The 27,006-nt window shown below is 28.2% G+C and overlaps 2 protein-coding genes across 2 annotated transcripts; both read left to right on the top strand.

Moving 5' to 3' along the window:
- Positions 1-14,394: 14,394 nt before the first annotated feature.
- LOC123199677 (ras-related protein Rab7-like) lies at positions 14,395-18,153 on the top strand. The gene is made up of 7 exons (XM_044614712.1): positions 14,395-14,668; positions 14,768-14,794; positions 16,048-16,147; positions 16,289-16,435; positions 17,159-17,239; positions 17,331-17,476; positions 17,898-18,153. Exons 1-7 carry the CDS (start codon positions 14,604-14,606, stop codon positions 17,959-17,961), a joined length of 630 nt encoding a protein of 209 aa, XP_044470647.1. The 5' UTR covers positions 14,395-14,603; the 3' UTR covers positions 17,962-18,153.
- Positions 18,154-19,503: 1,350 nt separating this feature from the next.
- Positions 19,504-21,689, top strand: LOC123199295 (iron-sulfur assembly protein IscA, chloroplastic). Its single transcript, XM_044614220.1, has 3 exons — positions 19,504-19,701; positions 20,302-20,523; positions 21,442-21,689. The coding sequence occupies exons 1-3, from the start codon at positions 19,542-19,544 to the stop codon at positions 21,582-21,584; spliced, it is 525 nt and encodes a 174-aa protein (XP_044470155.1). The 5' UTR covers positions 19,504-19,541; the 3' UTR covers positions 21,585-21,689.
- Positions 21,690-27,006: the final 5,317 nt, after the last annotated feature.

The following is a 27,006-nucleotide window of genomic DNA, read 5'->3' as shown; positions in this document are numbered from 1 at the left end:
ATTTACAGTTGGACTTGAATAAAGGTGGTCCGAATTTGAAAACCGATTTAATTTAATTTGACTCAATTTAAATTTAAATTAAATTTAAGTTAGAGAGAGTTTAACTCAGTCTGATTTATGAGTAGTTGAGTGAATAGTTTAATTCGATTCGAACTTAGCTTATAGTTCAATTTGAATTATATTAAGCAATTTTTAAAACAACATCATTTTACCCATTATTTGATAAAATGACGTTATTTTGTTAATAAATCAAAAATTTAAACCATAAATTTAAACTACAAATCTGACTAAAAACTTGATCTAAAATCAAACTAAACTCAAACTAAATTATTTTTATTTGAACTGAATTTAAAATACTCTTAATTTTAGCTCAATGAACTTAAGTCATACTTAAACCAAATTATTTTTTCTTCGAATCAAACTTAACCCCAGAGGTGTTTGAACCTAATCGAGTTTGTATCCGCTCCTAGATCCAATTAATGATAAAATACTTAGAGGGTATTTAGTTTGAGTAATGTTTTATTATCAAAATAGAAAGATTACCTTAAAGATAAATTACTTAGAAGATTACTGGGTATAAATAATTACTATGTTTGATAAAATTTGGTAGGTATAAATAATTAGTATGTTTGGTTAAAGGTAATAAAAGATTACTAGTAAATTATTTTACTTAAATGTCATTGAATATAATTATTTTAAAATATTTTTTATATTATTTATCATATTAATTAAAAATAAATTTATTTTTGTCTCAAAAAATTAATAAATTATAATATAATTATAATAAAATCAAGATTACCTCGATAATCTTTAAATACCTAAGGTGAAAGTAGTAATTAGATTACCATTTATATTACTTATCACATCAGCATTAGTAATAGAAGAGTACTATAATATTTTATTACTGATAAACCAAACAAGAGAATAAAAAATAAATTATCAAAGTAATATTTAAATACAGAAACCAAACGTCCCTTAAGGTAACATATTTTTTTCAAATAATTTTCCTATCATTTTGTCAATGCATGGTTGGTGACTATTTTTAAAGCAATACGCAAGTGATTTTCATCACCCGGAAATGATGTAAGAAAGTTGAAGGAAATGCATGCATATAAGACATTAATTAATTTGTTAAAGGATATCGACCTGAGCAATAAATTTTATTTACAAATAAAGTAATACTGCCCCATATAAATAATGAGTATAATTTTATACATAAATAATAATATATTATTATATTATTAATTATTAATTTATCTTTAATTTAAAATTATCTAATTATATAATAATTTATTATTATTTTTATATAAAATTATGTTTATTATTTATACATATAATTTTAATCTATTTCTGCAAAAATGATAAGAATTGGAAAACACCAAGGAATTTTCAATTAATTGACGGCAATTTTTTGAGGAGGACTTCTAGGGTTTGGTGGTGAAAAGGACTTTCAAACTTTGACTTGTACACAGGAAGTCATTCTCAGCCACGAATGGCTAATCCTATCTATAATTTTACATTAATTTCTAAGATCAGATATTTTTGTAATATTAACTTTAGTTGTAATAATTTTTACCGTCAATTAAATTAAATCAGTTAACAACATATCAATATCGATGTTCAATTTTAAGGATAGTGTATAATTTAGTTCAAATTATAAAATTAAATCAAATTACTTAAAATTACGTCTTAATTTGGTTTAATTTTTAAAATAGTTTAATTTTGACTAATAAATTTTTGAAAAATAAGTTTTATTTTGAATTATGATTTGGGTGATTTTTTAACCGAACTAAATTATAAACTGTATTTTTTTAAAATACATATATAATTATATTTAACAAATAGGTTCAAACTATAATCTAAATCAAATGAAACAATTTTTTTATTTTATTTAAAAAAATTTTAAACTATTTTTTTAGTTTGATTTGAAAACACTCTCGAATTGCATTTTACCGGATCATGTACACCCCGATTCAGTCCTTTAAAAAATGTCACACCTCTATGTGTGAATATTTTCACATATATTTTTTTAATTAAAATAGTTTGATATTAATTAATTTGATAGAACTATATTTATTTATTTTATTAAATCATATGTTATTACTTATGCAAGATAGTTTCATATAGGGTTTGACTGGATCCCAATTAAGTTAATCTGTTGATCCTTACATATTTAGTGACTTGTTGTACCATCTACAGTCGGACTTGAATAAAGGTGGTCCGAATTTGAAAGTTGGTTTAATTTAATTCGACTCAATTTAAATTTGAATGAGTTAGGGAGAGTTTAACTCAGTCTGATTTTTGAGTAGTTGAGTGAATAGCTTAATTCAATTAAAACTTAGCTTGTAATTCGATGTAAATTATATTAAATAATTTTTAAAACAACATTATTTTATCTATTATTTGATACAATTATATCATTTTATTAATGAATCAAAAATTCGAACCTTGAATTTGAACTATAAATCCAACTGAAAACTCAAACCGAAATCAAATTAAACTCAAACTGAATTATTTTTATTCGAATTAAATTAAAATACCCTAAATTTTAGCTTAATGAACTTAAGTCATACTTAAATCAAATTATTTTTTTTTCGAATCAAACTTGAGTCCAGAGGTGTTTGAACCTAACTGAGTTTGTATCCGCTCCTAGATCCAATTAATGATATAATACTTAAGGTAACATATTTTTTTCAAATAATTTTCCTATCATTTAGTCAATGCATGGTTTGTGACTATTTTAAACAAACACACAAGTGATTTTCATCGATGTGAGAAAGTTGAAGGAAATGCATGCATATAAGATATTAATTAATTTGTTAAAGGATAACGACCTAACCAATAAATTTTATTTACAAATAGAGTAATATTGTCCGTATAAATAATAAATATAATTTTATATATAAATAATAATATATTATTATATTATTAAATATTAATTTATTTTTAATTTAAAATTATTTAATTATATAATAATTTATTATTTTTTTTATATAAAATTATACTTATTATTTATTCATATAATTTTAATCTATTTCTGCAAAAATGATAAGAATTGGAAAACACCAAGGAATTTTCAATTAATTGACGGCAATTTTTTGAGGAGGACTTCTAGGGTTTGGTGGTGAAAAGGACTTTCAAACTTTGACTTGTACACAGGAAGTCATTCTCAGCCACGAATGGCTAATCCTATCTATAATTTTACATTAATTTCTAAGATCAGATATTTTTGTAATATTAACTTTAGTTGTAATAATTTTTGCCGTCAATTAAATTAAATCAGTTAACAACATATCAATATTGATGTTCAATTTTAAGGATTGTGTATAATTTAATTCAAATTATAAAACTGAATCAAACAACTTAAAATTACGTCTTAATTCGGTTTAATTTTTAAAATAGTTTAATTTTGACTAATAAATTTTTGAAAAATAAGTTTTATTTTGAATTGTGATTTGGGTGATTTTTTAACCGAACTAAATTATAAACTGTATTTTTTTAAAATACATATATAATTATACTTAACAATTTTTATTTTATTTAAATCAAATCAAACAATTTTTTTATTTTATTTAAAAAAATTTTAAATTATTTTTTTAGTTTGATTTGAAAACACTCTCGAATTGCATTTAACGGGACCATGTACACCCCGATTCAGTCTTTTAAAAAATGTCATACCTCTATGTGTGAATATTTTCACATATATTTTTTTAATTAAAATAGTTTGATATTAATTAATTTGATAGAACAATATTTATCTACCATTAGGTTTATTTGTAACAAGTGAATTTAGTTTAATGAAATAAATCCAATAGAAGAGTCAATGCGGGCTCTTTGGCTCACTTTTAATTTTGAAAAATTCTCACAAATTTATGACAAAGACCTCTCTTTCATCTGAACTTTCCTGTCAAAAACTCCTCCTTATAGTCAGCCATGACTTCGGACAGTGACCGGTGGATCTATTGCAGATAAACGTTGTCTCACATAGTGCCAAATCTTGTGAAGGAAGTTTTCTCCTTTAAAAGTCTCGATACAGAAAATGAGGACTATTTTTGTCACTGTCGCAACAGTAATCCAAGCAATTTTCCTATTACTATGAAACCATGCTTTCAAAAGGTTGTTTAGGTGGTCCCAATATATATATATATATATATATATATATATATAACAAAGTTTTTAAAATTAGATTAAAATAAAAATTGTTTTGAATATTGATTTTAGTTAGATTGTTTAGATTAGGGTTAGATTCAAATTAAGTTTGTTCAAACCTGAAGTTCGAGCTCGATTCGAATAAGCTCGAAACGAGTCAACTCTAAGCCAACTCGAGCTCGAGCTTGAGGCAATGTTTTCAAGCTTGAGTTGAGTTCAAGTTTAATTGTCAAAGTTTGTAAATTAAAAAATTTGATATAAAATAATATCGTTTTGATCAATATGTATTAAAACGACATCGTTTTAATAATGAATACTCAAATTCGAAATGATCCGAACCAAACTCAAATCAAATTCGAGCTCAAGCATAACGAGCTCGAGAAGCCCGAGTTTGAGCTCTATTATTATTAAGTCGAGCTGAGCTCGAGCTCAGTTTGACTTGAATCTAACCCTAGTTTAGATTGATTGGTTTGATCAGAATTATAGTATTATGTAAAACTCTGAAAAAATTATGCTAACTACATATGTTTTACACAATAAATTTTATATTATGTTAACTTTTTATAATTAACAAAATATATATATTATTGGACATAAATTTAATAAATAATAACCATTAACTTTATATCAAAACAAAACATATATATTAAACAAATCTAATTTAATAAACAAATACACTATTAGACACCCAAACAAGCACAAATCTAATATATGCATTAAATAAGAGATAACACCAACCAACCAATATAACTATTGTCGAATAAATAATATTCAATCTAATATTTAACAAAACATATTAAAAACATAATTCGTTTAACATAAACTTTAATAAATGAGTAATTGGTCATTTTTCATTTTTCATTATCATTAATGATAAAAGATTTTGTCATCGTTCTTGTTGCACCCTTTATTATTTGTTCGTCTTCTGCACCACCATTTTCAATATCATTATCTACAAAATTTATAATTGAATATTTTATTTTCTTTCAACTAAAAATTCATCATTTATGCAAGTGTGTAAATATTTTGTAAGTGCCAAAAAATATTTTTACCTGATAAATTATATGATAAATCATAATTCATTGGATCATTATTAATGGGAATAGATTTTTCTCTATAAAGCATTTGATTCAATTCATCTGCATTAAGTTCACCGAACTTTTCTTCCTTGTCCATTATCCAAAAGTTTGTTTTATCGATACTTTCATAATCAATTGAATCAAAATTTGATTTCTTCTAATATAAACGTAAACGGCCCACATGATAAGAATTAAAAGATTAAAAAACAATATTCCAATAGTTATTAAATTGAGTAAAATCATATGTAAAGTTGTAATTAATCAATAAACATGATAAAATAGTCTTAATAAAAATATTCACAAATATAACGATGCATAATTGACAGTTGTATTACCTATTTTACAAGCGTAAGTTATAATAAATAAAAACAATATCATTTACACGTTGATATTCCAATTTATTTCTCTTCTTAGTATGTATGCATTCAAAAACACTCTAATTACGCTCACAGCCTGAAGATGTTTAAGTTTAACTAAAAATGTTAATTGAAAACTTTTGCAAATTAGGAACACTGTACTTATGTGTCATCTACCATTTATCTAATACAAAATAACACATAAATAATTATGTAATAAAATTTTATAAATTAGAAAAATAATTGAGAAATGAAAAACAAACAAATTAAATTCATACCAGGTGGGGTGGTTTTGCATGTTTCAATAGTAAGTTGGCGTGAGAAACTTCTCTCACAATCGCAAAACATTTTACTTTTTTCCACTCACTTTGGCTTCCTTTTTATGTATACGAGCAATAAAGTAAATAATAAATACCACTTATGCAAATAAATATGTATATCTTTATCATATTATATAATTAGAAAGTATAATTTTTAATTTTTAAATTTAATAAAAATAATATTCGTTATGTGAAAGTCGAAGACTCAAAAACTCATAATCAAATTTATTACTCATCATACATAATTTTATAGATTCATAATAAACAATAATATTCGTAATTTGATCACTAAGTTGGCTTGATTGAAGAAGATTGTCATATATTGGTTTATTATATATAAACAAGGTGTCACAGAAGACTGATATTCAACTTCCAAATTCTTAGAAACTAATCACATTAAGAATAAAATACATATAGTCCGGACATTCAATACAGATACATAATAAAATTAAAAATTCATAGCATAAAATTACAAAATCGGTAATAATTAGTAAATTATGAATTAACAATAACTTATTGAATTGATAATAATATTAACAATAAGTCAATTACAAATTAACAATAATATATCGAATTAACAATAACAATAAATTAATTACAAATTAACAATAACAAATCAACCAATTATTAAACACAAAAAACCATAACACAAATCGACAGACACTAAAAGTCAAAACCTATTAAGTTAAAAGTTAAAAATATGACAATGTCGGCTTGCTGTGCATATTTGACCAAATTATCAAAAGAAATAAATTTAAAAAACATTGTGCTCATCTTAGCATGTAATGTATTAGGATGAGTTCAAAGTTCGAACTTCAAAATTTTAAAATTGAGTTTGAACTTTAAACTTCAAAGCTTAAACAAAAAAGTTATAAAATCTTATAAACGATCAACCTGTCATCGTTGCCATTGAAGTACAATCGTCGGTCATAACAACAATGGGAATTCGTCATCGTTAGCTATTGTATAAGCCTAAGAAGTCATCATGAATGGTTGCAAATATAACTATGAATATCGTTGTCGTGTGAGCCTCTAATTGAAACCAATACCTGTCGGTGTCGTCGTCATCGTCAACACATGTCTTCAAATCGTCGTTAGTAAAAGATGAATCAATGCCATTTTGAATTTGTGAAGTTGGAGAAAGTTGTCAGCCTATAGTTTTGCTTTTGGCTTCTGTGTTACGTGGACTACATGGAAGAAGGAAAAAAACGGTTTATGTTTATATTAAAACTTGAATCTGAAACCCCCTGAACCGGGTTTGACTACAGTCTAGGTGTGAACCAATGGTTCATCCGCAATCCAACCTAATTTTTAGTCTAAAGCAGTTCTACCCTTTATATTTCCTGTCTAAAGTACCGATTCACAATTTTGTCAGTTCGACCAACTGGTCCAGAGTGATTTTTAAATCTTTGATATAAAATAGTATAGGTTCAAGTTTTTTATTGTAATATTTCAATATCAAACTCTTAATTTACATAATTCAAGGATTGTAAGATCAATCAATAGGGTTAGAGTTTTTTCTATTCGATGTTTGATAAAGCGATCTGGTTTAAATAAAATTTCTTATTACAAAAAAAAAATCATTCTCCTAAAAATCAACAATTATGGTTGAAGTCTAGTTATGTTCAACAATATTGTTGAACCACGAAAAAGAAAAGTTTGTCTTATACTTTTATTATTGCATCTATTCATACTTTTATATTTGAATCTTTTTTATTCAATGTATTTCTCATCAATGCATATTTCCTCACCAACAATATATATGTTCTTTAAAGAGTGTAATAAAAGTATAATTCATTTGAGTCTTGAAAATTAAATCTCTATCATCAAATTATAATTTATTCATATAATTTACTTAAGTTGTGCAATGAAAAAAATCTTGGTCTCTTCCTCTATGTTGGCCGATGAGGGAGAGGATGATCGACAGCCAATGTGAAAGAATCGTTATTAAAGAAAAGAGGAACAAACTCTAGAAGAAAAATTATTTCTTTTCAAACTTTCGGGGAGGGGGGGGGGGGGGGGGGGGGAGAGGGAGATTGTGAGATTTTTAAATTTAGGAAGGAAAAATTATAAAACTTTAATTTTTAAAATTTTTTTAGTAGACAACAGTTTTATTTTTAATCCTAATTGAGATTTTTCATAGAAATTACTCATAGGTGGATATTTTGAGTTTTTGAAACTCTACAGATATGTATTTATCTTTGTATTAATGCTTGGATGGGAAATAGTCCTTGGGCCAATTAAAGAAGCATAATAATTTTATGGTTTGTGATAGAGCCAGAAATTTATGCGAGAAGGAGAATTATTAAGTTTAATTAATTTTATAGTGGTTTAATGGAATAAAATAGCAAAATTAAAAGTTACATTAGTGCGTAATATACAAATAAATAATCAAAACTAAAAAACTGTAATATTTTCTAAGTGAAAATAAAAAGAATGGGTTTAAATATTTGAAGGTGCCGGAATGTCAATATGGAAGAAATATTAAGAGTTTTTAAAAATCTTTTACCCTCTTTTGAATGTGGTTCAAATTTTATTGATAGCAACTATGTGAAGTTTTTAACATATAGGTCAAACGTTGGTAAGGCTAGGACTTAAAAAAAAAAAAAAATAGTTCATTCACATGTGACACATCAAAAGGTTGAGTTGGTTCGTGGCATGGTCAAACTCATTTTTTAAATAAAATTATGTGTATATATTTTTTATATATAATTTAGATATATATTATAATATGTCATTATATAATTTGATAATTTTAAATTAAAGATAAAATAATATCAAATAATATGATAACGTAGTATTTGTGTATAAAAAATATACACATATTGCATTACTTTTTTTTTGGCATAGCTTGCGGGGGATATCTAGGTTGTATCCAAGGCCTTGGGTATGGCCAATAAAAATAATTAAAAATATATAATGACTGGGTCAACTCATGTGCTAAGGGTTTGTGAAGACATGGCCGTAGAACTTTGGATCGTGCCACAAGTCGGTTTGATCGACAAGGTCCATCAATTGACAAACCTAAACATAATAAAACCTACAAACACACAAAGTCACACGGGATTTAGGGTGATATGACCCACTACTATGTGTAGTCGAATTTCCATCAAGATTAAAAGTTGATGACACATCTTATCTAGATCATGACTAAAACCACTTTTGATTATCAATTTGACTTGATTTATGATTTAATTGGATAAGTCAAATTAGATTATAATTTAATTGACGAGTCAAACTAATCTAGTTAACATTATAAGTTACTAACATCAACAAGACCAAACCTGTTTTAAAATGTTAATTAATGTCAGCATGACTAAATTCATTTTAAAATATTAATCAGACCACTTGACTTACGAATAATCCCTTTAACAATATCTCAACCCGCTTCAAAAGCGTTAAAGGAAAATTACAAGAGGTGTTAAAATGGACCAACAGCTGCCATGTATATTTAATACAATTTATTATTATTGGGGTTTATTAAACATATGAGAGGGTTGGGCTGGCTTGTAGCCCAGCCTGGATCTTCTTTTTTTGGCATGAGAGATGGTAAAAGTTGTATTGAGGGCCTTGGAGTAAAGCCCGTGGGCCAATATAATAAAAAGTAATTAAATATTATAAAAGTTAAAAAATTAAAAAATATATAAAATAGAGGGTCAACTTGTGAAAACACGTGCGCTGATCTACTAAGGATTATGAAGGTACAATTTAAGAGATCTTGGTCTATGTCATGGGCCTTATAATGTTTGCGGGCTAATTAGGACTACAAAGTCAATCAATTGACGGGTTTAGACATAATATAATCTACGGATATGATGAACCACGTTGGGTTTGGCTTGACACAATCCACTAGGGATGGCAATGGGGAGGGGCGGGGAGGGGATATCAATCCCCGTCCCCGTCCCCGTAGGGGATATCAATCCCCATCCCCGCCCTGTCCCCGTTACGGGGATAAAAAAGAATCTCCTTCCCCTCCCCGCGAAGGAAAATCCCCTCTCCATCCCCTCCCCGTCCCCACGGGGAAAAATCCCCTCCCCATCTCCGTAAATATAAATTTTAATTTCTTTATGTATTTCAATAAATAAAATAAATCATATTCTCCCAAAATATCACTTGCTACAAGAGCTACAAAATATTCATTATTATTTTAGTTTAAATACAAAGTTTTCATAAAATCTAACAATATGCAATAATCAATCTCTTCATTAGTAGCTCTTCATGTATGTGATTTAGGGTAATTTTATAATAACATTAAATTTAATACTTTTCATTTACTTCAATTGATTTTATCAAGTTTATAATTTGTTTTTTTTTTTTTGTGTAAAACCTGGTGGATTGACTAACTAAGTTTTGAAGTTGAAATAAAATTAATTTGGTGCATTTGCATTTTATGATAATGAGATTCTGGGGTTTTTTTAATATATTAAATTAATAGTTCAGAAATTAGTAAAAGCTGATAATTGATAATTCAAAAATTAGTAAAATTAAAGTTATAGTTTTAATAAATCATAATGTAAAAATTTCTAGAACTTAATAGTTTAGAAATTATTATATTAATATATTAGATTTAAGGGGTGGGAAGGGGTGGGGTAGGGTGGGGAGGGGATGGGCCGGGCCGGGCCGGGCCAGGGCGGGGAGGGGAGGGGAGGGGAGGGGAGGGGCGGGGCTGGGCGGGGCGGGGACATATGTATCCCCGTCCCCGACCCGTCCTCGACTACGGGGATTTTTTTTATCCCCATCCCCGCCCCTTTCTCCGTTTTTATCGGGGAATCCCCTCTCCGTTAGGGTCGGGGAGGGTCGGGGCCCCTAAAATCGGGTCCAAATTGCTATCTCTACAATCCACTATCAAGCACGAGGTTTAATGATTATTTGACATAGAAAAATCCAAGAAAGCATTTTCCTTGAATTTGCCTTGATCGATTCTCTCAAAATAGTGCAAGAGCCATAATTTCTTTTTATATATTTTTTTTATGACTAATGCTATATGCATATAATAATTATACAAATTGATATGACAATTATTTAATAGTAATATCATGACAGTGTTGACATGTAATAGATGAAAAAATACTTATATCACTGTTATATCAGTCTACGTAATTTCTAATTAAGCATTGATTCAAGATGAATGAATACGAGAAAATTTAAGCCAATGGAAAATGTTAAAATTTAAGTTAAAGGGAGTGATAAAACAAAAGTATCACAAATTATTTTAATCTTATATTTGGTTTATTTTTTCACATTGAAATCATTAGGCCCATAAAATATTAAAACCCTACAATTTGTATATTTCTAATTATACCAGCCCAGCTTAGCTTTCCCCAGCCTCTTATGACAAATTTTATTCAAGAAAAATTTAAAATCGAACTTTCAAAATAATCAATAATATAATTTGTAAAGGTTAATTTGTTCTCTCTTCTAACTTTTAAATATCATGTGAATCTCACTAACTGGTGGAGAGAACCTTCGAGTCTGTGGGCTCTGAGCCAATATGGTAAAACTAGATTTCATCATTAATTGAATTTGCATATGACATTTAGAATCAAGGTTAGAAAAATAAATATTAGTTTATCTAGTAGTTCAACCAATAACTTATTACTTGCAAGTCTTACAAACACCTAATCTAACTGAAAACACAAGACAGAAACCCTAACAACGTGCTTCTACCCTTAAACACTACTAACAAGTCCTTAAATCTACCTAGCTATTATATTTAAAAACATACCAATCAACTTAGAAAGTAATCACGAAACGAAGTACATGCCCAAAAAGATTTACCTTGTTCAAGTTTAATGACAAGGAAAATGCTATGGTACTATGTTTGATTGGAAACAATGAAGGTACTCTAGTTCATGGTCATTGAAAAGACAAGGAAAACGACAACAAATTTGAGAGGGGTTTGAGAGTTCTAAAAGATTGAAGGTTTTGTAAAGACTTTTAGGGGTTCAAAAAATTTAAAAGGTTTAGTGATATTTTTAAGATAAACAAGTTGAATAAAAGATTTTAACGACATATTTATAGATAAGTTAAGGCTAAATAAAAATCAAAACTAGCACTTAAGTTGGTGACATGTGTCCTCAATCCTATGAGAAACATGAATGGTGTCTAATAAGAAGTTATAATGATTTGAATCTATCATGACAAATATACGACATGCTATTCTCATCTCCTATTATCATGAAAGCACATTTCATTCCTATTATTCATTGTAGAGAGATTGTATAATCATCTCTAATTTTAATGGGATAACATAATCGTTAGACTTCTTTAGATGTCTAAATTCATTGTACGAAGATTTAAATATATCTTTTTATAAAATTACAATATTATTCTTTCCTCTTGTATAAGTATATTAATTTGCAAAAGCAAAGAGATGACAAGTTATAATTTCATATTATTACCCTGTCATGATTTCACTAGAAAACTTAATGATATACCTATATATATAGATTTATGAATAATAGGCAGAATCACTTTGAAAATATGTTGTTCATGGTTGATAGACCTTATAAACAGGCTGATTTAGTCAGGTGATGATCGGATTGATGCAGGTGTAGGTAAAACGGATGTGAATTTAAAGCATATCAAATTATACGAGAAATAATTTTTAAAACTCGTATCAAATCCTATAGATACGGGTAGACTTATGGGTTACCTAATATATTAATTTTTAAATATTTCTCTTTTGCTTTTATTATTTTAATGTATTCATGTCATAATTTTTGATATTATTTTAATCAAGTACATAAATATTGCGTGAAAGAACAAAAAATTATCTAAAATTATATAAATGTTTTCTATATATTTGAAGAATTTTATCATTAAACACAAAATAAATATTTATAAGTGTTTAGTGCTTATATTGTTTGAATTTGTTTTCAATGCAATAAATTATGTAATTTAAGGGTGGATTTGAGTTAATTTTATGTTAAGAGATAAGAAAATATATGAATTTTGTATTGAATATATTACAAGTTTAATGTTGAAGAGAAAAAAAAAGATGAATAAGAAAAAAATAACTGGTGACCCGTGGGCATATCCCTTCTGTCTGTAAAAAATTATTACTCACAGATACAAAATCAAAAATCTAAAATTAGTATCCATTTTTAGATGAATTATCTATGAGTCCCATAAATAACTCGCCTGTTTTGCCATGCCTAATGGTTGATGAAATTTTTTGGTCATTATGTCTTGTTGTGTAACAAATGAAGTGTAGAATACCTTCACGCAAAGATTAAAAGTGAAATTACAAATTTGGTGTGACGAACATTCAAAATATAAACTTTTTTTTTAAATTTGCAAGCTGTCCATTTCAAGAAGGTGGACGAAAATTCCGATGAAAAGATAGGCAAGCACGATTGATAAAATAATTTTGATTGACTGATATATGATTACAGCAGGGTTATGGCTAAAGGGTCAACGTGACAACTAAGAATTTTTTCTTCATTAAATAAGTCAACACAAATAAGACTTAACAAATATTTTTACCCCCAATTTGCCGCTGAGAATACCATAACTGTATTGAATATGAGCAATATTGAAGTAGAAATAAAATAAATAAGTACATCAATCATTTATATAAGAGTGGTGTTATATATATTAATAATATATACAAATTTATATATAATTTTGTGTATAAATAATAATGTATTATTATATGATTGAATAGTTTTAAAATAGAGATAAAATAACACTCTTTCACGTGGTCATATATTATTCTTTGTACATATTATTTATATATATAATTTTATTATTTACATAAAAATATGGGAATATATTTGTATTCAGTAGTATCTATAGTTAAAAATCTAATATTATTATCAAATTCAATAAAACTATGTGTATAAATAACATCGTGTCACTATATAATTAGATATTATTTTATTTCTAATTTTAAATTATTCAATCATATGATAATATATTATTATTTATCTATAAAGTAATGCGTATTGTTAGTGTTATATCAAATTTGAATATTATAATATTGGATAGCTTCAAACATAGAGGTGGGCGAAGCAATGTTTTCTAAACCACGTCATACGTCAATTTGGTGGAGGGGGAGATCCGGTCCGATTGCAACTAGTGCTTGGATTGGTCAACAATTTAAAAATAATATTGAAAATAATTTTGTATAATTTATTATTAAACATATAATTTGAATTATTTTAACATGAAAATAAAATTAGTTTCATGGTCTGTACAAGTTTAAGTCCCAAGAATTTAGAAAAAAAATGATTTTTTATGTTGACCTAATCAAATTTGGTTCAACTATTTAAATCGCCTTATTTCAAATACCATTCAATTGGTTAGATTGATCAATTCAATCCGGTTTTGGAAAAGTATCCTTTCACGACAGATTAGAGGTAAAAAACTCAAATTTTCAATTGGCCACACAACCAAATCATTAAAAATTTAATTTTGAAACTCAAGCTTCGCTGGCGCCCAGCCAGCCTATAGCTGCTTCATATGTTTGGTTGGCAAAGAGCTCACATGCATGAAGTTCTCTTTTCTCTTCCATCACTTCAGAAAAAAAAAAAAAAAGAAAATTAAGAAGACTCGAGATCACCAACCCATCTTCAGATTATGACGGCTTTTGCTTTTCTTATCATCTTCATGGTCCTTCTCTTTCTTCTCTGAAACTTCAGTATTTCCCACTTTTTTGTTTCTTCTGTAAATTTGAAAAAAGAAAGAAGAAGAAAATGGACCTGTCTGTCAACACGAAGAGAAGGAACTTGCTTAAGGTTATTGTTCTTGGAGATAGTGGGTATGTTTTTTTCTGGTTTTTGTTTTTGTTTTCTGTGTTTTTGCTTTTAGTTTGGTGATGAACTTCTTGTTGCCTTTGCAAATTTGGTTGTTTTCTCAGAGTGGGGAAGACTTCATTGATGAATCAGTATCCTCTATTACTATTATACTTGATTTCTTTTTCCTTTTTATGATTCAGAAATGAAATGATTTGTCTACTGCTGTGTTTTTGAGGCCACTTCTGTTCATTTTTTAGTTTCCAGTTTTTTGGAACAGAGTAACACCTAATCACATAAAAATTCATTTACGTTTATTCATGTTTGTACTTATTACTATTACATATAGTATTACTCTTATTAATTATTGTCTTTTCTTCCATATGTTAGAATAACATAATCGAATGTATCAAATTATTACTGTTTTTTTATTAAAGAGCCCAAACTTTTAGTATTCCTATTAAAAATTATCAAACAAACACAAATTATGAATATTTGTTTTATTTTGGAAATAAGGGGATTAATTTAAAACATTTAATAAAAAATTATAAAAGTTTAGTACTTCTAATAAGAAAATCTAAAAACTTATTTATTATAATAGAAAATTTTGAAAGTTTAATCATTTCAATAAAATAAATAAAATTCGATTCCTTCTATGAAAAAAAAAAGTAATACTTTAATACCTCCTATTGTTGTTATTTAGCTCCTCGTTTAAATAAAATATAACAATAATTTAGATGACCCAGAAAGCATAATACATAGTTGGTGACATTAAAAATAAATTAAGAGGTGTTAGTTGGTTGTATTTTTCAATTAATTAATGGCAGCCATGTCGTGGTGAAGAAGAAGAAGAAGAAGAAGACAATGAGAAGTTCAGATGTGCATGTGATTGCCTGATTTGGGAACTGGAATTAGTTTAAATTATTGAAAGATTAGCTTTTATTAAAGCACTTACTTAGTAAATGTAAAAACACATACCTAAAAGGTTGCTTTTGAAGAAGCATTTAATACTTTGCAGTAAAGTCCTTTTTTGGATAAGATTGTAGTTGAAAGTCACTCCAAGAAATGTGTTTCATGTTAATGGGATCTCTGGTTACTTCTCTAAAAAAGTGTCTTTAGAGTTAAAAACTTCGCCCCGATTTGATTTGCCGATTAGATTGGAAATATTAATATGACATAATTAAAATTTTAAAATAATTTTTACTAATAAGATATTATCATTATGTTAGTATGACATTAGATTGATCCGATTTGATGAATGAACTACAGTTTAACGTTATTCATTTTGTTCAACCCTAGGTAAGTTAGTTTTAATTGGTTTGTTTTTGTTGAACCATATAAATCCCTATATTTAGTGTAAATTCACTATCATTTGTGTTATGTTTGTTCTTAACTAGCTATTTAGATATGTGTACAATAAGTTCAGTCCACGGTACAAGGCTACAATTGGTGCTGATTTTGTCACAAAGGAGCTACAAATTGATGACAAATTGGTCACTTTGCAAGTAAGTTTCAAATACCCAATGTAATTTAGGGTTTTGATTAAATACCCAATTAGTATTTAAAACTGAGTGCAGATAACATTACTCTTTTAAAAGAATCAGACGTTCACAGAAGAGAAATAATGTACATAGATTTGTTAACAGATATGGGACACAGCCGGGCAAGAAAGGTTTCAAAGTCTAGGAGCTGCATTCTACAGAGGTGCCGATTGCTGTGTTCTTGTTTATGATGTAAATGTACTCAAATCCTTCGAATCGCTTCACAATTGGCGTGAAGAATTTCTCAAACAGGTTCCTTATGCTTATGTTTCTTGTTATTTTTTAAAGTTTTATGGTAAAATTGTTTTTTAAATAACAATGTTAGACATATTCATTTTTAGTAAATAAATAGTCACATATTTGATGTGTATCATTATATAATTAAATATTATTTTATCTTTAATTCAAAGTCGTTCAATCACTTGATGATACATATTATAGGTGTACCTATTTGTGTATTTAAAATAGGTATAAATAATTTTATTATTTTTTAAAAACATTTCAATCAAATGATGTTTTTATCTTGGTTTTAAAAATTGAAACCAATTGACTAATTTGACTAGTTGGACTGTCATTTATTAGAAAAAACGTTTTGAAAACTATTTTTAAAGTTAGACCGACTTAGACCGTATTAAATTGGGTGGTTCAAACAGTTGGATCGGATGAAAAACTAATTTTGACCCAATCAGTATAAAAAAACAAATTTTTAAAAAATTCATTATTAAAACTTGAACCCAAGGCTTCATCTGTTAAACTAAATTTATTTTGATGTTAAAATAATTCATATGATATATGTAATGATAAATTATATAAAATTATTTTAAATATTATTTTTAAACAGATAATTAATCTAACTGTTGATTAGACAGTCTGACTACTGGTTGAACTGGACCACCCCTTTCACTAGGTCCACGTCCAAATGTTTTAAAGAGATTTTACTGTATATATAATGTGCAATTCATTACTATGAACCAGGCAAATCCAGCTGATCCTGAAACATTTCCCTTTATATTAATTGGAAACAAGCTTGACATAGATGGAGGAAACAGCAGAGTGGTACATTTTTCTGTATCTCATTATAATGTTATTAAATTTGTTTTTAATATGTCACTTTGGCTAAAATAATTATTTGAATGAATTTGTGAAGGTTCTTGAGAGACAAGCCAGAGAATGGTGTGCTTCAAGAGGAAACATGCCTTATTTTGAGACCTCAGCAAAAGAACATTACAACATTGATGAAGCTTTCCTTTGTGTTGCAAAAGTTGGCCTTGCCAATGAACACCAACAAGACATGTAAGTATATTATTTCTTCCTCTTCATCTCCGAGCAGATAGTTCTAACTTCAAATTGAACTCAAGGTAACGTTTGTTTGAGTTCAGTTTGGTTGAAATCCACCTTTAACATTATTACTATAGGTGACTTTTACGGTAAATTTAGTTGAGACCCGCGAGGCAATGACGTGCAAACTTGCTTATCTTTGATGAAGTTAACCAATACAAACTATATGAATATGATAGTGTAATATTTTAGTCCAATAACTCGACTTACGATTAAGATATTTTCTATTTTAGATACATAATTTATCATAGTTTCATTTTTGAACTTTGTACTATAAAACATGTTTTGATAGTTAAGATGCCCATAAATAACTAACCTTTCTCTTGTTTTGTCCGTATAAAATTTGCCTAATTAAACAGGTTTTATATTTTTACAGATACTTCCAGGGCATTTCTGAAACTGTTTCTGAAGTTGAGCAAAGAGGAGGATGTGCATGCTGAAGTATAAATTCCTAGCTTAGCTTAATTAAATAAATTTAAATATTTAATCCCTTCTTAATTTTCTTGCTTTCCTTCCAATTATTCTTTCAGTATATAAATTATTCCTCCTCCTCTTCCTATTATTATTATTATCATTAATCAATTAATCTTTTGTATAGTAGCATTTATTCAATATATAGACTTGTGTTTTAAGATTTTTTTTTATTTTATAAATAAATTTTTTAAGACTCGGACTAAGTATTGACCTGATTTTAAGTCAATTCTTCCTATCAATGTAATTGGTCGGACAAACTAGTGATGTTAATAAGATAGAATTAAAATGTTAATAAGTTTTAATTATGTTAATGTCAACATAATGATTGGATTGATCTGACCCAAAAGTGGAATAATGGATTAACAAGGTATCTAACTTATCCTCAAGCCAACTCAGTTCGATTGTTAAAATAAGTTTTAGTCATAATTTGAATTGAATTTGTTACTAATTTTTATGTGAACCAATCAGTCCAATATATATTTTAAAACATTAGTATAAATTGCAACTTCGACAAACTTATAAAATCCTATTTATTTTCTCTCTTGATAATAAATTTATCGAACGTTTGGTGGAAAATAATCATTTAGTTTTAAGAAAATGGGTGTTGATGAATACAAATGATTGATATAAGATCAAAATAATTTTAAATTAAAAATAAAATAAATAAATAAACCACTTAATTATATAATAGCTAATCAATGTTAATATTTATTTTATTATTACTAATAATATTATTTTTTATACTATTATGATGGATTAAAGATGAGCAATTCAGGGCCTTTGTTTCAATATATAAAGAAATCACTTTAGTAATTTATGTTTTATTATTGATAGTATTTTATTTGGTTGTGAGATAATAAAATATTTCAATAATTTGATTATCATATTCATTTTAGGTATTAAAAGATTGTCAAAATAATTTTGATTTTGTTACAAATTTATCCTTAATTATTAAATTTTTAAAACTAAAATAACAAGTAATATTAAAAATATTTTATAATAATTTTACATAATAATATTTTAATAAAATAATATTTTAATATTTTTAATATATTCAATTAAACGTAATAATCATTTATACATATTAATTTTTATTAAAATAAAAATATTTTATATTTAATAATCTTTTAAATAGTTTATTTTTGTATAATCTTTTGTTTATGGAAAAAAAATTAGACAAATTAAAAGCACTATATCACTTATCTGCGTTTATAAAATTCAAAATTAAACTCTTTTTTATTTATTTGAAATATTAATAAATTTGAGGGAGATTTAAAAAAAAAAAAACACACACACACACTGAGTTAAGACAAAGGGCAACTCAAAAGTATCTTCTATCCATGCAATTTTAGCCTCATGAATAAAAAAATTGAAAACCAGAAACTCCTCGACCGTTCGATCCATCTCCACCTCTATCAGTCAGTCAACCAAAACCGCTTTGAATATTTCAACGGCCAAGATATTACCACTGAACCACCAACTTCCGGTTTTATTTTATTAAATTAAACTGTGAAACACATTGTTCATTTCCACTCTCTCCTATCCAATGGCGTTCTCTGCTCTGACATCGCGTAGCCCCGCTCTTCTTCGCCTTCCCAACCACTCGCCGTCCGTCGCCGGACATCAAAGCTCGGCATCTCTCCGGTTTTCGAGATCGAATATCGGCCGTCGATTGTCTTTTTCAGTTCGATCATCCTCAACTCCAGGTAAACAATTTTCTTTTCATGAAAATACCATTTTGTTTTTTATATTTTACATATAATTTTATGAGTTTGAGCTAATTTTAGCTATAAAAAGGATCAAACGGTCGTTTTTATAATAAAATTTGTATTTTTTATTTTTGATGTTATTGATTTCATGATTAAAGCTGTAATTTTGAATTTCCTGCTTAATTAGGATCACTTCTAGTTAGCAATTTTATTTTTAGTTTTTTTTTGCTCAAAAATTCAGTCGTTTAATTTTTATTATTTAATTATTTTAATTGATTTAATTTAAGTTTTTATCATATTTTAGCACCTAGATGTATAATTAAGTTGTGAATTGCTTTTTTTTGACGCATAATTGGGGTTGTTTTGAATTAAGCAGCGATATTTGTAGTAATTTTGTTGAAGTTAAAAAGAGTGATTTAGAATGGTTGAGCTAATTTAGTATTTTATATTTATTTGCTGTGATATATTGTGCATAATTTTATTAGTTGTGTATTTTTGGCTGCAACTTGAAAAATTTTTAAGCTTGATGAAGATATTTTTATTCAATTAAATTTACAGTTTAGTATCATTTTAATTTTGTAATGAGTTGTTCTTCAGTGGCGGTGCCTCCTGTGGAGGGGTTGAGTCCAGCTATTTCGCTGACAGAGAATGCACTGAAGCATTTGAATAAAATGAGATTTGAGCGTAGTGAGGATTTGTGCTTAAGAATTGGAGTTAAACAGGGTGGATGCTCAGGCATGTCGTACACAATGGAATTTGAGAGCAGAGCAAATGCGAGACCTGACGATTCAGTTATGGAATATGATGGTTTTGTAATTGGTATGCGGTTTGATTCTTTGTTTGTGTAGTTAATTGAATTTTGTTGCTTGTTGCTGTTTATTGAATTTAGTTACTTATGGGTTTTTGCTAGTTTTTGCTTGGTTGTATGTGGATGTGTAGTTCTGTGATATGATGTATGTGTTAGTGCAACATTTCTTTGAGTAGAGCTTGTGTCTTGTGAAAGTAGCAATTAGGAAAGTCAAGTTTTATGAAAAAACTGTCAATGGAAATAGTTATTTAAGGTTGTGGAGAGATTTGTGCTGCATTTTGAAGTAAAAGAGAAAGAGCTCAAGAAGAGTTAAGAAGTCCAAACTTCGAGTTTTTCTTAGTAGGGATAAAACAGCTTTTTAAAAAGCTGCTTCAAATGAAAACAAGAATTAAAGTAACTTCTAAAAGTTAAAAACTTGTTTCACAAAAAGATAATTCATTTCGAATGGGCGCTTAGGATATGAACTCTTCTTGATATCATAGACACTACTTTGCATGCCTGCATATGTGAGTATGTATTCTTGTTTGTGCATTGTTTTTTTTCTCATTTGTTCTTGTGAACTTCTTTTGGAGACTTATATATTGAACTAACTGAAGTGTCATCATTTTTAAAATTAGATAGTTTTTAAGAGAATGATAGTGTGGATTGTCAGGAATGTTTAGAATGGAACAAATCTGAGATTGAGATGTAATGGAGAATTCAAGTTATCTAAATCTGAGAGGATGATTGTGGGAATGGTTAGGGATATTTGTGGTGGAATTGATTTGAGATCAAACTTTTGGTTTCTGTTATGGGGTTGCACAGTGAGGAAGTAGCATTGATCTTCCCTGTTCACAGCTTTTAAAGATGTGTAACATTATCAGTATTATTTTATTTTTATCTCTCTACTGTAATTACTTATTTGTATGTACCCCTATCATTGGTTGCAGTTTGTGATCCAAAGAGCCTCCTCTTTTTATTTGGAATGCAATTGGATTACAGTGATGCTCTCATTGGTGGAGGCTTCTCTTTCAAGAACCCAAACGCTACTCAAACTTGCGGTTGCGGTAAATCCTTTGCAGCTGAGATGTGAAATCATATAGTTTATACAAACACAATTTAAGTATTCAACATATTACTAGTAGCTTGTGTACAAAGGAAACTCCTAAGAATTTAGTATAATTACATGATTCTAATATTTCTGCTGCATTTCAAATTTCCATTGGATTCTGCTGAATTGTGAACCCACTTTACATTATTGGGCAAGCTTATTCTTGTGTGATTTGTTGAATTGTTAGAGGATACTTTCTCTGCATGTCCTTAAGAACAGGTTTATTAAATCTATATCGAATCAATAAAGGATCTTACTTCTTCTGTGAGTTTTTAAATATTTGAATGCTTTTATGTTGAGTAATACTACCATTTACAAATAAATTGTATAAATTTATTTGTATAAACTGAAATGTTAATATTTGATTGGTTGATTTTAAAGTGAGAGAAAAAATAAACAATTATATCACTTAATCACAAGTTGTTATCTTAGTTTATATAAATAAGTTTGTACAATTTGTTTGTACTTATAGTTTTACTCTTTTATGTTGTACTCTTTATTCAAGTTTATTTGTCAGTCTAATTATTTATTTTAGTTTGGTTGTTGATACGAACCTTTGGAAAGTCACACCTTAAAAACTAGCTATTGAGGTGAGAGAACTTAAAACAATATAAACCTCACTCTAGTTGTCCATATTTTTCAATATGGGATTTAAGTCTTATACGTTGTACTTGAGATCCTAATATACCATCACGCAGACTTACTGTGCACTAGCTCCTCGCTAGTGTCGGACAAATACTGTAATGCTGGTGTCATCATCCACACTACATGATTGCAACTGGGAGACATAGTGATGATTTTAATATCGAATGATATGAACCTTAGGAGATTCACATCTTAAAAACTAACTATTGAAATAGGAGAGCGCAAGTCCATATAAACCCCATACTAGTTGTCCATATTTTTCAATGTAAAATTTAAGTCTTATACCTTGTACTTGAGATCCTAACAATTGTTAATCTAATTGATTTTTTTATCTCTAATTTAGAAATCAACAAATTATAAAGTAGATCAGTTTATATGGATAAGTTTTATTTGCCTTATTCTTTCCAGTATAAATAGTCATTATGTGTTTTCCATTGATGAATAGTATCAATTTATTGTGAGTATTTTTATCTGAGAATAAAAGCAAATAGCTGACAAAGAAATTGATCTACTAGTTTGTACAATCTAATGCTCATTATCAGTGTATTTAAATTGTGGACAAAAAATGTGTTTGCTTAGTTTATTGTTCCTGAAATATTTTATTTGGGATTTCCAGTTTCTACTAGTTCATATTAGTGTACCTATTCTGCACTGTAAAGTTGTTCCAAGATTCTCCAGCAGCCATGGTTGTTCTGAAGGTCTATTATATATGTAAAGAATATGCATATAAACATGCATGAAAAAATAAAATTAATGAATAAAATTATCTTCTATCATGGTCATTCATGATAGTCTATCAATCTTCGATGTCAATGCATAACTATCTTCAGTCTTCAATCTTCGATGAATAGATAGTCTTGAACTGATGAGCAGGCGTTCATCAATCTTCAATGCATAACTATCTACTATCATGGTCATTCATAAACCTAAGGGGGCGTTTGGTTTGGGTAATGTTTTATTATCAAAATAGAAAGATTACTTTGAAGATAGATTACTTTGAAGATTATTAGGTATAAATGATTATTATGTTTGATAAAATTTGATAGGTATAAATAATTATTGTGTTTGGTTAAAGGTAATAAAATATTACTAGTACATTATTTTACTTAAATGCCTATGAATATAATTATTTTAAAATATTTTTTATACTATTTGTCATATTAATTAAAAATAAATTTATTTTTATCTAAAAAAATTAATAAATAATAATATAATTATAATACACTTAGGATTACTTCAGTAATCTTTAAATACCTAAGGTGAAGATAGTAATCAGATTACCAACTATATTACCTGTCACGTCAACATTGATAATAAAATATTATTGTAATATTTTATTACTGACAAACCAAACAAAAGAATAAAAGATAAATTATCAAGGTAATCTTCAAAACTTCGAACCAAACGTCCTCTAAGGGTATTTTATCTTTCTATTATATGCATGATTGTTCATCAAGATGAGCAGGTGTTCATGATGTCATTTTCGATGATTATGAATAATGAGTAGCGCACATGCATGTTTGTCCATGATCGTGCGAAAAATTTATAAGCCATGACAAGGCATGCACTATGGCATGTACAGGCATTCATGGCATTTGGAAATTTTATTCTAGGCATGGGACGACAATGCATGACTAGTGCATGGTTGTTCATGATGTCTGAAATGGCTAAAATATATTGTTTCTTGTTTTAACTAACACACACACACACACACACACAGAGTAGATTGAATACCATCTACATTCATCATAGACACAACATTAATATACACCCAAAACATGTCAAATATCAGAGAAAAACACTATTAAATCACCGATTATAACATAACCATTCAAACTACTCAAACATTTAAATTATAACCAATTCATATCCTACATAATGTGCATTATTCACATCAACACATAATCACACAAGAGTGCAAAATAATCACTAGCGTACCTAGAAAATGCTCCACAGCACTGCAACACAAAATCAACCAACCACAAATATGGATTTTCATATAATTAAACATAAACGTGTTATCATACTTAACAAACAATGCATGGCAACCATTCTCAAACATCCACATAATTCTATCCTATTTAAATCACACTAGCGGAGGAGGATAAGATTGGCATTTCTACTTACTTGGTCTCTTAGGATGCGTGGAAACATTGCTGCTGGATTTTGTCTCTCTCTGTCTCTCTATAAATTTCCCCCTTCAAACCTCATCGAAAACTGCCACCTATAGAGTCAAAATCTCCCTCTCAAGTGCACCCTAGCTTTGGCTAAGACTGCATTAATGTATTTTGGAATTAATGCCCAAATTCACGATAATGTGCCGTTTTAAAACACAGTCTTCATAACCATATGAATAGACATTTGCCCTACGGGTGAATGGTTGTTCATCATAATTAAAATTGTAAACATGGTTTTTATGCACTTTATCGATGTCCATGTACTCACGAATGGTCGTGCATTGCCTAAAATTAAAATTAATATTTAATTTCAATCCTTTCACAATCCACGATCAACAAAAGTCAGCATTCGTAATTATAAATGACTCTTTTACCCCTAATCATATTTGTGGGTGTTACATGTACTTTCTTAATCTCTTTAGCTTTTACTAATGCATTTGTAAACAATGTCTTGGAAACAACATCGTGTGCTTAATCAATCAAACTTGATGATGAATCCTTCTTGAAAAGCATCTATACTATTTTTGCACCATCTTGATTAAAGTACTTATTCTTGTGTCAAACATATGAATGACTTGATGATCGTATTGTCAAGATTGACCTAATAACATATGATAATCATCCATACAAATAACATCACACCATACCTTTTACCAACAGAAAATTCACTAAGCATCGTCTCATGACCTTCACATCATTATTATTTCATAACCAAACAAGGTTGTATGGATTTTGATTGTCAATTTAATTATTTATTTTATTTCTAATTCAAATCAACTAATTACATTAGGACATATCAATTTATATGGATAAACATGATTTGGCTTATACTTTTTTGTATAAATAGTCATTATGTGTTCATAAATGATGAATAAAAGTATTGATAACTGACAAAGAAATTGATCTACTTGAACAAACAAACTTGAAATTATGAAGACAAACCAAACTTTAATTTCCAGAACACAATCATGAATTTCATAAGGGATGCTCACTTTCGTGGCAGATTTATGTATCAACTACTTTTTCCTCCCAACCGTTCATCTCCGGCAGTTTCTTCTGTTGGTTTGCTCTGGTGCCACCTTCCAATTCATGGACTGCCTGGACACTCGGCTGTTTCTTGTCTTCATAGTCACTCGACTCAAATTTAGCTTGCAGGCAACAAAATATCTTGGAATCTATTGTGTTTATGCATAACTGCATTTCCCTGCTCTTATATAAGAATTCACTTCCCTCATGTGTCACATTTAGAAAGCACTACTTCCCACACTCTCCGAAAGCGTTTTCCTGAAATATTTTGTATGAGATTTCCAGTTCTACTAGTTCATGTTAGTGTACATAGTCTGCACTGTAAAGTTGTTCCAAGATTCTCCGGCAGCCATGTTGTTCTGAAGGTCTACTCTATATTTACTCATATTATAAAGTCATAATAATATAAAGTTCTTCATAGAACAAGAATATAAACATGCAAAATCGAAGCTGTAGATGAACAAAATATACACACGTCATAAACTCATTTCAATCTTACCTATGATCTAATCACAAGAGAATCAATAAAACTATATGCATCCAATTATGAGTACCTTCTAGGTACTTAAATGATGAGTTATCATGTGATTAATGATTTTAAATTAAAGATAAACTAATATCAAATTACAAGATAATGTATCATCTGACTTCTTAATTAGGTACTCAAAACTGGGTGCACATAACATTGTTCCAAGAGAATCCGAATAGAGTATATGACTTCTACAGAGGACTCCTGTAACCCTCTTCAATTGCTCAATTATGAAGAAAGATCTTTATCTTTTGAAATTCATTTCAAAAGTCCCCTTTGGAAATTTTATCCAGAGAACGAGCCAGTGAGCAGCATCCTTTAACATAATATCCTAAAAGGAATAAAGCAGAAGTGTAACTTTGAAGTTTATGCTATAACTAATAAGTTACATTATATAATATTCTCCTTTAGACTTATTTTAGATGCTTGATGTTGTTTTACTTGATGCTTTTTTTCCCATAATTTTTAATAATTCAAAGATCAGTTGTGCTTGTTTCACAAGTTTGAAATTGGAGCCTCTAATCCAAATCATTCCACTCCATTCTCCAAGCAGGAATTTTGATTTTCTTTGACAATGGAAACTTTTGAAGGATACATGTTGCAAAGTAGTAACTTGAATTCTTAACGAGGTTATCCAAATTTAGAAAGTGTGGATTCAATAACCCAAAAACTCAATAACGTTTGTCATGTGTCAGATTATTAGAAATTCAATAATCAAAAGCTCACACTTAGCTGTCGACCCAAATCATGGTTGTAAAGTGTATTAAGTTTATCCTTATTAATCACATAAAACTCATCTATAAACTTTTATTAGATCATTTAATTACTCTATTTTAACAAAATCAAAATTATAATTAATTTTAACTTACATCCAAAAAACTTCTAACATAAATCCTCTAAGAATCTGCTAAAACATAGTGTCCCATCATTTAAATCAGAAAGCTAAAATACAAAAAGGAAAAACAAAGATAAGCAGTACAAGTTGCATGTATGGAGGATTTGAGCAAAATGCTCTATAATTTCAACA

Source organism: Mangifera indica, chromosome 16, assembly GCF_011075055.1.
Source record: "Mangifera indica cultivar Alphonso chromosome 16, CATAS_Mindica_2.1, whole genome shotgun sequence".
In the NCBI taxonomy this organism is placed as follows: domain Eukaryota; kingdom Viridiplantae; phylum Streptophyta; class Magnoliopsida; order Sapindales; family Anacardiaceae; genus Mangifera; species Mangifera indica.
The sequence above is the reverse complement of the archived record's forward strand: the minus strand, read 5'-3'. Positions and strand labels throughout refer to the sequence as shown.

Coding starts and splice junctions, on each gene's coding strand:
- LOC123199677 (XM_044614712.1), top strand. CDS start 14,604: ATGGACCTGTCTGTCAACACGAAGAGAAGGAACTTGCTTAAGGTTATT. Junction 14,795..16,047: donor AAGACTTCATTGATGAATCA/GTATCCTCTATT, acceptor CTAGCTATTTAG/ATATGTGTACAATAAGTTCA. Junction 17,240..17,330: donor ATGGAGGAAACAGCAGAGTG/GTACATTTTTCT, acceptor GAATTTGTGAAG/GTTCTTGAGAGACAAGCCAG.
- LOC123199295 (XM_044614220.1), top strand. CDS start 19,542: ATGGCGTTCTCTGCTCTGACATCGCGTAGCCCCGCTCTTCTTCGCCTT. Junction 19,702..20,301: donor TCGATCATCCTCAACTCCAG/GTAAACAATTTT, acceptor GTTGTTCTTCAG/TGGCGGTGCCTCCTGTGGAG. Junction 20,524..21,441: donor ATATGATGGTTTTGTAATTG/GTATGCGGTTTG, acceptor CATTGGTTGCAG/TTTGTGATCCAAAGAGCCTC.